Source organism: Fukomys damarensis, unplaced genomic scaffold, assembly GCF_012274545.1.
Source record: "Fukomys damarensis isolate Sample0158 unplaced genomic scaffold, DMR_v1.0_HiC HiC_scaffold_34, whole genome shotgun sequence".
Lineage (NCBI taxonomy): Eukaryota > Metazoa > Chordata > Mammalia > Rodentia > Bathyergidae > Fukomys > Fukomys damarensis.
This window is the reverse complement of record NW_022900946.1, coordinates 7,354,629-7,367,045: the sequence shown is the minus strand read 5'-3', so window position 1 is coordinate 7,367,045 and position 12,417 is coordinate 7,354,629. Positions and strand designations below refer to the sequence as shown.

The 12,417-nt window shown below is 53.8% G+C and overlaps 1 protein-coding gene across 8 annotated transcripts in view; it reads left to right on the top strand.

The window, feature by feature from the left end:
* Positions 1–12,417, top strand: part of Myh11 (myosin heavy chain 11) — a 123,632-nt gene that overhangs the window by 62,707 nt on the left and 48,508 nt on the right. For 6 of the 8 annotated variants that reach the window (XM_019205498.1, XM_010610776.3, XM_010610777.3 and 3 more), the window contains 5 exons: positions 3,825–3,927; positions 5,253–5,273; positions 7,270–7,362; positions 9,017–9,080; positions 11,513–11,611. In XM_019205498.1, the coding sequence (XP_019061043.1) occupies positions 3,825–3,927; positions 5,253–5,273; positions 7,270–7,362; positions 9,017–9,080; positions 11,513–11,611 (380 nt within the window). The remainder of the gene's footprint in view (positions 1–3,824; positions 3,928–5,252; positions 5,274–7,269; positions 7,363–9,016; positions 9,081–11,512; positions 11,612–12,417) is intronic. The other 2 variants (XM_019205499.1, XM_019205503.1) reach the window with 1 other exon arrangement.

The following is a 12,417-nucleotide window of genomic DNA, read 5'->3' as shown; positions in this document are numbered from 1 at the left end:
TCTGCGCCGCCCCGTGTACCAGGACCCACCAGCGCCTGCTAGCTCTGGGGGTCCTGCAGTGGCGAAGGTGCATAAGAATCTCAGATGGTGATAGAGGCCTGGAGGACCTTGAGCGGTACTGGGAGAAGACTTAGATAACTTCTGATAAGTTTGGGGTTGAACTATATAGAAAATTGGGAAATAATAAAGCCACGACTAATTCTGGGGAAGCACAGATGGGCGGGAAGCAGGAAACTCAGTGGGCTCGGGGTCCTGGATGTGCAGTGTTTACGTCAGTGTCGTAAAGCCAAGTGGTTGTGTGCACGTCACCGGAGCAACCGCCTTCGAGGCTCACACCGGAGGGTCTGCGTATGCAGATTCAACCACTTGCAGGCTGAAGGCACTTAAAACAACTTATGTCTCAGTGAACATATTTAGACTTCTTTCCATGGCATTATTCCCTGAAAATAAATAACTGCATACATAACGTGGCATTTACATGGTGTGGGTATTAGAAGGAACATAGAGATGGTTTAAAGTGCATGGGAGGATTGTGTAGGTTATGTGCAAATACTAACACATTTTATGTAAGGCCCTTGAGCTTCTGAAGATTGGGGTGTCTTCGGGGGTGCAAGAGCCAGTCACCCTGGGAGCTAAAGGACAGCTGCATATTTGACCAAACCGGCTCTGTGAGGAAGGGGAGAGGGCCGCGTGGGAAGCTCATCCTCCCTGACCGGAATCTGTATTGGATGCTTACCAGTGAAGAGACAAGAACCCAACACCACAGAAGAAGTTAGTGGTCTAGCGCTGCTAGATCTGTGGTGCCCACACCAGGACCAGCATCGTGTCCTGGGCTGTGAATCCCTCCTAAGCTAGAGAAGTCACAGTCTGGGGATCAGGACATGGGCGACTTGGGGGAGAGGGCCACTTTTCTGCCAACCACAGGGAATCCCACGCCATCTGCCCAGATGCCAAGGTAGATACTCCTGCTCAGCGAGGGCACTCTGTGTGACCCAGGGGAGCGGGGAGAGAGTGCCTGACGGCAGACCACCTCTCTGAGCTGAGCGTGGGTGGGTTTGAGGATGAAGAAGGCACCGTCATCACCCCGAGGCCCATGCCGTCCCAGCTACTGCTTCCTGCAGAATGCTGCTGTCCCGTGGGCCTGCTGTGACGGTGGCTGTGGAGTATCTGACACACAGTCAGTGCACGGAGGAGCTGAACTTTTATTTAAGTTGAGAGCCTCCGACAGCTCCTGCTTAGATGGAGGAGCTGCAAGGCATCCTCACCGGGGTCCACTCTGGCTCCCTGGCCTCTCCCTCGCCCAGGGTCTGTCACTGGCCTGGCCTCTAAACTCCCTGCCCCAGCCCCGACCAGGCCCCATTTGTCATTCGGTAAACATTCACTGTGAGAATATCCACCCACCACTGAGTCATAAATACCACCCGTGTGGTGTGAGAAAGTCACTCCCATCACTGGCCAGCTGCAAGTGCTCAGAAACAAGTCACCGTGCCTCTCTAAGCCTGAGTCTACCTACCTGTAAAGTGGGACAGCCGGCACCCCCTTGGGTTCTGGAGGACCGAGTCCCTGCCTGTGAAGGACTGGGAGAAACACCAGCACCTTAGGATAAGTGCTGTGCAGGGCCCAGTGCTGGCATTGGCAGCAGTGGTGTTTAATCTCTCCTGTAATCCAGACTCCTTCTTGCAGTTTGCATTTTCGTTCCACTCACTCTAAAGCCTTATTGCCCTACAGAAATGGTTCCCCGTAGCCATAGAAGAAAATCCAGGTTTCAGAGGCCCCCGTGACCTGGCCCTGCCTTCCTGGGCCTGGACCCGTGCGCAGTACATAGGTGTTCGCTGTTGGATGGGAAATCCCAGACGCCCGGTCACCCCTGCAGCACCACAGCTCAATTCTCATTCACTTGTCTTCCCGCTGTCAAAATCAGCAGACTTGAGACCTGCAGGTTAACAGGAGCTGGCAGTGCATGGTCAGGAAGAGCGGGTTGGGACCAGCAGTCAGCTGCAGGTGGCCAGGGCCGGGAACTGGGTGACTCACATGCTGACGGGAGCTATGCTTTATCTAGCATCTGGTTCATCTGGGATTAGGAAGCTGGGGGTGCTGAGAGGGTGGAGGGGCCCCAGGATGACACCACCCTGTGTTCAGAGAGAGCACGGCGCTGGGGTGCACTGGGCTGTAGGGAGGGCTTTATGCTTTAATCTACAAGGACCAGAAGGCACTGAGGAACTCAAACCAGGCCTTGACAAACCAAGACCAGAGGGCCAAATCCACCTCCCTTTTGTAAATAAAGCTTTATTGGAACGCACATGAATGCACACATTGGCTTTCCTGCTAGACAGCAGAATGGAGTGGACATGACATAGCACGTGTCCCAGAGGCCTGAAATATGTACCATCTGGATCTTTGCTGACTCTGAGGTGAACAGTGGAAAAATGGGATATAGTTTCTATTTTATGAGAGGATGATGGTGTAGGTCATGATACAAATCAAATGTTTGTGCCTCAGAGAAAAAGTAGTTAAAAAAATAATCACAGCTAGCAGTATTATGTACTGGGCAATATTCTAACTTTTTTATATGTGTGTTCATTAAATCTGCCTATCAGTTATACAAAGTGATTTGTGTCTGCTCGAGACAATCTGCAAGACAGAGGCAATGTGTAACTGGGCTTTGCAGGGTGTGTAGGAGTTGGATGGCACCAGCACTAGAGGGCACTACTAGCAGGCAGCAGGGGTGGGAGCCACATGAATATCGGGGACGGAACAGCTTTTCACACCAAGAAAGGTGCATGCGCAGCTGGGCCAGTGATGTTGTGCTTGCTTGCTCTCTTCTCTTCTCTTCCTCTAGGCCTTGGCAGAGAAGATCCTGTGTCCATTGCCTAATTAGGAAGCAGAGTAGAGGCTGTGCTGGCGTCGGTGGCACTGGTTCAGCACCAGCAACCTTGGGCTGACCTTGGGGTAGACGAACTCTTGTGCAGACTTAAAAAATCTCTTATATTTTAGAATATGAAATGAGCTCAGAAAATGGGAGGGTTTAGGCAAAGAAAGGAAACATGGAGGAGAACGAAGACTGAGAGAATCTTCAGGGGACCCCTGTGCTCCCTTGGCACCTAGAACGGGGCTCTGGGGCTGTCTGGAGACCCCAAGTGAAGCACTCCCACCATGGTGAGCTCTGGTGGCCAGAAGAGGTAGCAGGCCAAGAAGTCTACCTTGGTCCAAAATCTACCTACGTATTCTAGGAGTATTCTTTTGATAGACAGTGCCTGGCTGATTGAACCTATCAGTCATGTCCACCTTAGCATAAGTTATTTCAAGTTTTTCTTTTTGCTATATAAATGAGACCATTAGCTGACTGCCTGATATTCAGGGGGATTCCCCAGAGATTGAGGGCTTGGGATAATCACTCCTTTTTTTCTGTGAGGAAAGCTTAGGTCCTCCTACTCTGAGGATCTTTGAATACTGCTCTTTGCCTGGCCTCTCCATTTCTAACTATGCTAATGGTGCTTTAAAAGCGGTCAGTTCCAAACAGACCTAAGTTTCGCCCTTGCACTGAAACTCAGCTTTTTTTCTCTCTCATTCTTTCTCATCTGAATCCTTTTCCTCATCCTCTTTGAAGAATTGATTGAGTATTCGACCTGGGTCTGAGGCTCAGCTCAGCCCCTCCTGGCCATGTGTCTTTGGGCAAGTGACCCCATCCAAGGAGCCTTAGTTTCCCCCTGGGGAATGGCAGTAACAATGCCATCGCTTTGCTTGGCTCTGCAGTGAGCCCTGGGAACACCTGTGTGGATTCCCTGGGGTCACTGTCCCCATGTCATTGTCTCCCTGTCTTTCAGAGGTGAGTCTGGAGCCGGCAAAACAGAAAACACCAAGAAGGTCATCCAGTACCTGGCTGTGGTGGCCTCGTCACACAAGGGCAAGAAGGACACCAGCATCACGGTGAGTGTGGGTCCCCAGGGTGACCTGGCTTGGTGAGCAAGCTCCCGATCGACCTAATATCAAGAGGACCCGGGGCAGGACATGAGCCTCGCACCACTGCCTGGCCCCTGACAGTGCAGGAGGGCTTGACACCCATGTGACCAAGTGACCAGCCAAGCACTTCCTGTCCAGCCAAACGCAATCCCCAGGCTGAGGAGTGAGCCTTCCCATGGCCTCATGGCAGGGCTTCTCAGCAGAGGCCATGTGGGCCAAGTAATTCTGTCACATGGGCTGTGCTGTGCATCCCTGGCCTCCACCCACTAGATGGCAGCATGCGCCCCGTTAAAAGTGTGTCCAGGCCCTGACTGCTGTCCCCAGGGGTGGGGCCCGGTCATGCCCTATTAGGAAGCCCTCCCTTCAGTGAATCCCTGTGGACTCCCTAAGCTGTGGTACACTTTGGATTTGCTCTTTTCTGTATGTCCCTTTCCCATGGGACAAGAGGACGTTGAAGTCACCTAAGCAGTGGCTTCTGTGACTGTGAACTGAGCCCTTCCTGTGTGCCACACACCGCAGGGATGGGGCCAGGAATGGGAGGCTGTCCCCGTGTCCCCTGAGCTTCAGAACAAGCGGAAGGGAGAGTAACCCTGAAAGGGACTCACAGTGACCCCGTGGGAATGAGGGTTTGCAAGGAAGGAAAAGCAGGTCTCCAGAGCCCCTCCTCTCTTCCTGGGTTTGCCCTGCCTCGTCTGTCCCAGAGGATGTGGCGTGGCATCCCTGCTTCTGCCACCCTGGCCCCTGCCTCAGTCCCTGAGAGGTGACTGCGGTCACAGTGCCAGCTCGCCTGCAGGCCCTTGGAGACTGGGGGCAGCAGCCCTAGCTTCAGGGACTTTCCTTCCTCATCAGAGGTCGGGCCTTGGCAAGCTGGTTTTCAGGCAGCGTGAAACATCTGGGAACAGATGGCCCCACTGTGTGTCAGCAGCTTCTCGCTGCCCCCCGCCCCCATGTAGTAACAATATAAGATGATCGGTACTGCTGATGGCTGATCTTCCTCGGGGCCCGCTCTGGGCCCTGTATGTGAATACGCTTCAGCCGTGATGTGGCCGAATGCTGTGTGAAAACGTCCCCCTGGTCCCTTGTATTACAAAAACCCTTTGAGATTTCTGGATCTCTAAGAAATTAGAAGAGGGAGGGACAAGACAAAAGAAAGGGAAATGGAGCCTGTGCTTTCTGCGGTGCTCAGGGAGTTGGGCATTTGGTGGGAGGGTGAAGCCGTGTGTCCCAGTCCCCGATGGGGGTTGCTGGAAATAACACTGACACTTGTTTTGTACCGTACGGTTCGACCGCAGCAAGGCCCATCTTTTGCCTACGTGAGTAATGAGAGTGTGTTGCTGGTGTGTGCGGGAGGCACAGAGTGGACTTAGATCTATCTGCATGCTCCTGTCGCACCCTGGGGCCCCCAGCCAGTGGTAGATCAGGGCAGGCCCCTGAGTTTCACACCCCACGTCAACAACTACACCCAGATTCCATCTTGTGGATGTCTGACACCAGGGTGGGGTGTGGGGTGCGTTTGCCACCCACAGGACCCCCACTGGAATCCCATGTCGGTCTCCCCAGTCCCGGATGAGCCCCCTCATCCTTCCCACCACCGTGGCCACCCCCAGTGCCCTGACTGGAATGCCCCAGTGACATTGTCCCGTCTGGTTGAGCGGTTTAGGGCTGTCAGGCCCCAAAGCTTCCCTGGCTGGACTGACATCGTGGCATGCCTCCCTCCCTCTCCTGTCCCCATCCCGAGTCCCTGCCCTGCCCCATGCACCCGTGTGTGTCCCGTGCATGCGTGTGCAGTGTGTGTGTGTGTCTTCTGCATGCCGGGTGCTCAGAGCAGTCATAGGCTCACGGCTTCGGTGGCACGGTAAGGCCCCAGCTACGCCACACGACCTGGTCTGCAAGTGTAAACTCGTCTCTAACGCAGAGCTTGGAGGGCAGCTGGCACACGGGTCCCAGCCTGGGGAGACTCCCAGGGGCCTGCTATGGCACCTAGCAAGAGCACACTCGAGGAAGACGCTGGCAGCAGCACTGTTGCTCACAGGAGAGTTGGGACCTTATATGATAGCCAGTGTTGTCACCTTGGCTGTCACTCTGGGCAGTGGCCTCATCAGTATTAAGTGAGGATGTCTACAGCTCTTCTGTGATGGCCATTCGACCCCACCTACTAGAATCCTCATTGTAGAGAAGGAGACTTTCAGGGAGACAGTGGAACCTCAAAGTGTGGACAGAGGGGTTCCTTTCGTCTTTTCGGGCTACCAAGGAAAAACCCATGATGCTCCTTGCTGGCTTCCAACATCACACGATTCTGGTTGCGGCCGGGAGTTCCATGGAGACAAGGCTTTCTCCTGGGCTCTGGGAGCAAAGGAGGAGGCGTTCAAATAAATGCGCAGAGGAAGTAGGAGCCTCCGGCCCAGTCCACTGGGGCAGCTCCTCCCACTACCACGGGAGCAGGCCAGGCCCACTCTTTTCCCTGTTGGGTGGCCTCCTGCTACCTTCTGCATAGCCATCTGCTGCCTGAAAGGGGAAAAAAAGACAAGGAAAAGGGGAGTGAGGAGAAACCCTGAGATCCTTCCTCTTCCTTAGCTCCAGCAGCTGCTGCCTCATACCAGGGCTGGGCAGAGGGCAGCTCACCACTTTCCAGGCTTGCCTTCCCTGTTGGCCCTTCCCGCCACGGTTAATCACGTGACTGCGTCTGTGCACAGGACCCGAGCAGAGGGGTTGGGGGCTGTGTTCTGTCTCAGCTGCATTTAACCTGATGAATGGAGCCCGGGCAACTTGCTTCGCAGCTTTGTTCTGCAGTCAGTTGAGAGGACCCCGAGTGGGTTTTGCTGCTCTCTTAGTTGCTGTCCGTAAGAGGCGTCAGAAAAGCAGACCAAGGAAACTACAACTTTGAGAAGTCACATGAAGTAATCCGGAGGATTACAGTCACTTGGCCTGAGGAAGGCTGCTTATTAAACACGAGCTGTAGCAAAATCACACGTACAGCAAGACAGGCTGTGCACCGGCCAACTCCAGGGCTACCATTCACTACAATATAAATGACACCCCCAGTGTTTTGCAGTGTTTCAGCGGCAGTGACGTTACAAAAGCGAGCAGACCCTTGTCTTGGAAAGAGCAGTTTTCCTAGGGAATAACGTCCTAGCTCTCAGAAAGCTCCGCCTGAGCACCCAGTAAACTTCAAAGTTGTCGGCAGTGTCTAACGGGTGGGCGTGGAAGATAGGAGAAAAGTCCTGGGTCAAGGGTGGAGCCTGTCTAGTTCGCTCTGAACTGTTAGGGCCCGGGTTGTTCCTCTAATAATTAGATGTGGATGAATTTTAGGGAGAGCTGGAAAAACAGCTTCTACAAGCAAACCCCATTCTGGAGGCTTTCGGCAATGCCAAAACAGTGAAGAACGATAACTCCTCTCGATTCGTAAGTAGCAGAGCCACGCGGGTGGCTTTCTGGGAAAGATTTGGGTCCCCTAGTGTCACCTCCTGCCTGAGAATGCAGGGGGTCTGTGTGCTGGGGAAGCCAAGCCTGAAGGAAGAGGTGGATGTCACCGGAGTTTTCTCCATCCTGTCCTGCAGGTCCAGTCTCCCACGAGTTCCTGCCATTCATCCATTCACCAATTACCCACCGAATGTCTGCTGTGTGTCAAGCACTGGTCTGCATTTCACATTCATAGTTAATTCCATAAACAGATATGGAGCACCTGCTATGTGCTAGACACGTATATCCAGTGCTCATTCATTCAGGAAAGCACAAATTGAGCTACAGCCCCAGTTCTTTTTTTTTTTTTAGTTTGAGACAGAGAGTCTCACTAAGTCCCCCTGGCTGGGCTTGAACTTGAAATCTGCTTTAGCCTCCCAGAGTGTGAAGACTATAGGCATGCAGTGCCAAGCTTACATTTCATGTTTGTTCTACTTTTTAACCTAAAACAGTTACGTTCTAGGTCTAGGTAGTTAGAAACAAGCTTTCCACCTTCATGAATGTCAAGCAGAGCATTCACAGGGCACAGAGGAGGTGGACATGCTTGGTGTCTTGGACTCCAGGTCACTGTGGGGCACCCAAAGCATTATGGGACAAGGCAAATCGTCACCTCCCAGGTTCCTAAAATCCCTGTAGTGGAAGTGCCACCTCCACCGGGGAGCTCTGCGTTTAGATGGAGCAATGGATCTGGCACATCATCCCTGAGAGCAAATTCAAGGTTAACTCTTAAAAAACATGCCTGCTCACTGGTGGCCCCTCCTTGGGAAGCAGGGAGGGCAGCCGCTGTCCTGGGCCCCACCAGCAGCTCCCTGTTGCAGTACCTCCAGTGTGGCTGCCCACAGTCACTCTGTCTCATTCCCGATTAGGAAAGTGTGATAGTTTCATGGAACCCAAGCCCGCCCAGGGGTGGGGGGGGGCGTATGCCCACCCAGGGCTACCACTCACTTGACAGTCGTGGTGGGGAAGAGCGTGTGACCATTTGTCACCTGCTGAGAAAGGAGGAGCAGGGGCTGAGTCACAGGGAGGGCTGGAGTCATGTGCTCCACTGTGGGCCTCACTGTGCCTGGGGCAGGAGATCAGCTGTCCCCTTCAAGGCAGGTCTCAGATGAGGCCAGGGATACAGCACCGTCCTGCCCGTGGGACAGCCAGGCAGGGCTTGCCAGGACAGGAGCTGGTTACCCCACAGAGGGATAATGCCGGAAGCAGCAGGTGTCTGGGCAGGAAGTGGGCAGGAGGGAGCTTCTAGCCACTGGGTGCCTTTCCAGCTGAGCCCTGAGGATCAGTGTCACGCAGGGTTACTCAGTCCCTCTCAGCCTCTGTTTTCCCACCTTTAAATGGGGACAGCCGTGCTGGACTTGGAGCTCTTACGAAAGCCCAACACGAGGGACCTGACAGGGCACTGTGCAGTCCCCGTGTCTCCATCAGGCCTGGGACCATCCCAGCTTAGCATGGACAGGCGGACCTGTGAGGCTCTGCGTGTCAGCAGGAGTCTCCCCACACCAGCCGAAGTGCCCCCGACATCTCCCTCCCCACGGCCCCTAGTGGGGCTGAGGCTGAGTGGAGCTGGCTGCCCCCTGACCTTGTCCCCCATCCACAGGGCAAGTTCATCCGCATCAATTTCGACGTCACCGGCTACATCGTGGGAGCCAACATCGAGACGTGTATCCTTTGCAGAGCCTGGGCCACATCGACTTCCTCCTGCCCAGGGCTGAGGGCACCCAGAACAGAAGGGCACAGAACCCCCTCTCCTGCCTCAGGCACTTGAGTTTCTTCCTGAACAGTCTGTGTGCTTGTTTTCCCTGCACTGCGGGCCCTGGGATGCAGGTTACATCAATGTTTGCACCCAACCAGCTTTTTTGATTTTGGATATCGATTTCTCTCTGGCTGGGGGGACCTTGGGCCAGTTACTGAGCCTCTCTCTGCCTATCAGTGAAATGGGTGTCATGGTGGGACCTGTCTCACAGAGCCATTGTGAGAATAAGTGAAGTGAATCCATTTATGGAAAGCGCCCAGCCCCAGGCCAGGCAGAGGAAGGGCTGGCCAAGCCCTGGCTTTCTGTGATCGTCCCCACTCCCTCATTACCAGGCCTTGTCCAACATGAAACACAAGACTTGTCCTCAGAGAGGTGGCCTGTGAAATGGGTGGAAGAGATTTCTTCCCGTCGGTCATCTGTTTCCAGAATCTGCCTGGTGAAGAGGAGCCCAGGGAGAGGCATCCAGACCTAGGGGCTGGATCTGGGCGTGGGGGTTTATTAACCTCTGAGCCCTGTAGGCAGCCCTCAGGCTCACAGGTGCTGGCTTCGTGGCAGTTTGAGGAGCGGTGATGGGGCCAGGCTGTGTTCCAGCTACACTGGGAGCCTGACGTGGAAGGTGGACCTGAGTCAGGTCTAGGCCTAGTTCTCAGCTCAGCCCTGTTAACTCTGGTCTTGACCAAGTCATTTAACCTCTCTGAGCCTCAGTTTTCCTCAGCTTAGGCGCCTTTGGAGATCAGGTACCTTTTCCCACAAAGATGATCTAGGGCTGCCCAGCCTGCCCACCAAACAGGCCCGGCCGAGCCAAGGCCCTGGTGTCCTATGCCCACCCCACCCCCGACCCTCGTCTGCTCCTCTGCCCAGTCCTCTGGCCTCAGCATCTTCCTTTGAGAGCCATGGTCCTCAATTTATTTTCTCTGGACCTGAAGGGTCAGGATCCCTGGCACTGGTTAGAAATCCACATCTCAGGCTCTGCCCCAGACTGGCTGAATCCTGAGCTCTGGGGTGGAGCCCAGTAGTGCCACATGCCCTGGGAAAGGCTGAGAACTGCCACACTCGGGGCTGGAAGTGGGCTGGTACGGGCTGGGCACAGCTGGTTGGTGTCAGGGCTTGGAGAGGGTGAGGTTGGCTGACCCAGCTGGGCCCGGATAGGCCTGCTCCACCATCCTGAAGTGTCCCAGTTTAGAGTCCTGTGCCCACAGGAACAGGGGAGGGGACATTACCAGGACCTCTGCCATGGGTCCTGGCCTGTGAGCCACCACAGCACAAGGCGAATTCAAGAACAGACAGAAAGGAGACTTGGAGTGGAGAAGCTGAGTCTTGGGTCCTGGTCAGTGCTGCTGATGGCAACAAAGACAAAGGCCCCCAAGCACATCCAGTACCTACTGAATACAGTTGTGGGAAGGACTAGGAGCAGGGTCTGCTCTGAAGGCATCTAGTGAATTACTGCTGGACACCTGGCGTGATGGCAGCAGGCAGGGCTATTAGAGGGAAGGCCCTGCTTATCTTGCTTGGATAGAACAAACTGGTACTGGGACTGGGTGCAGTTAGCGAGCAACCCATTGGGTCAGTGAGAAGCTGTAATTCAGGGGAGAGGATCTTAATTGGGGTCCCACTGACCTCAGCTGCATGGAACTCAGCAGAGGCCGGCCACTCCACAGAGCAGGGCCTCGGTTTCTGTGGCAGCTCGCCCAGTCCACCATCTGACATGCCTATTTGAGTCACGTAGAGCTTCATTCTGACTCCTGATATAAAACAATACAGCTGAAAGCAAGGACTAGGTGCCACTGACAGCCCACTGGTACTGGGCAGGGATGTCTGCTACAGAGCCTCAGTTTCCCCATATTGAAAATGCAGCTGATCCCTGCATTTCCTTCCCAGCACAGTTGGTGGGACTTACTGAGATGATGTGTGTGGAGTGCTGAGCTCAGAGAAGGTGTCCTTATTCCCTCTCCTGTTTTGAGGCAGCCCATTCTAGAGAGGAGGCAGGGTTGTGACAGTCGCTGAGGAAGCATCTCCTTCCCGGACCACTTCATCCTGGGGGCATTTTTTTCCCAGCTTTCTGTGCTTTTCCCTTTCATTCTGCTCCCCTTCTTTCTGGGCCTGCCATCTACCTGCAGCACAGCGGTGTCCGTCTGTCCATGGGGCCATCACCACAGTTCAAAATCGCCGGCCCCTGGGGCACCGCTAACTGGGTGGTCACCGTGCGTGAATGAGGCATGATGGCCATCCCGCACGGCTCTAAACTCTACAGAACTCTCCAGGGCGCCTCCCCTGGGCACTGAAGAGCACATTTCTGGGAGCTGAACACTGGCTGCATCTCCTTAACTCCTTCCAAACCAGATCTTCTAGAGAAGTCTCGGGCAATTCGCCAAGCCAGAGAGGAAAGGACCTTCCACATATTTTACTATCTGATTGCAGGAGCCAAGGAGAAGATGAAAAGTGAGTAACCGGCCAGGACCTTGGCTGGGGGGTGCAGGGCTGCGTGTGTTCTTCCACAGGGCCAGGGCAGGTGACGGGGCAGTAAGACGGGCCTGTGGTGGACAGATGCACGATCCTCACCTTCTTCTTGTGTGTGAACGTTGCCTTTGTTCGTTTGTCCTCACTTACCGAGCCCCTACTATATGACAATAGCCGACATCAACCCCAGTTAGACATTAGATCATTAATTAAGTCCCATTGGACACAGTCTTTGCCTTGGAGGAAGGCAGAAAAACAATTGTCTTGTTTGTCAGTTAGACTTGCAAGTGCATAAGATGCATTTTGATTTAAGAAGGAATTTGAAGGTTCCGTGGAATAAAGGATTCTTCATGGCAAATGTCTTGAAAGTGACTTTGAAGTGGCCTTTGTAAGACAGAGGTCAACAAACTTTCTCCTTTTTATGGTGCTGCCAGGGCCTGGGTCAGGCTGGGCAAGGGCTCTTCAATTGAGCCACACCTCAGCCCAGCAAACTCAGATCTTTCCCTTTCTGTCACACCTGCCCAAGTCCACCGTTGTCCTGCAAAGGCAGCCATCTTGGGTGTGGCTGTGCTACAGTGCAACTTCCTTTACTAAAGCAGCCAGTGTGCTGAGGTTGGTTGATCTCTAAATGAAATGTGTATTTCATATATGTGAAATACAGTCCCAGGAGGGAATTATAAGTTCTAGTCATGCAGTACAGTAATCTCTTCAAAGAATATGCAAAGCATATAGTTGGAAAATGTGATGCCTCAGTGAATATAGGTATGTAGTAGAGTCTGCCTTCTAGT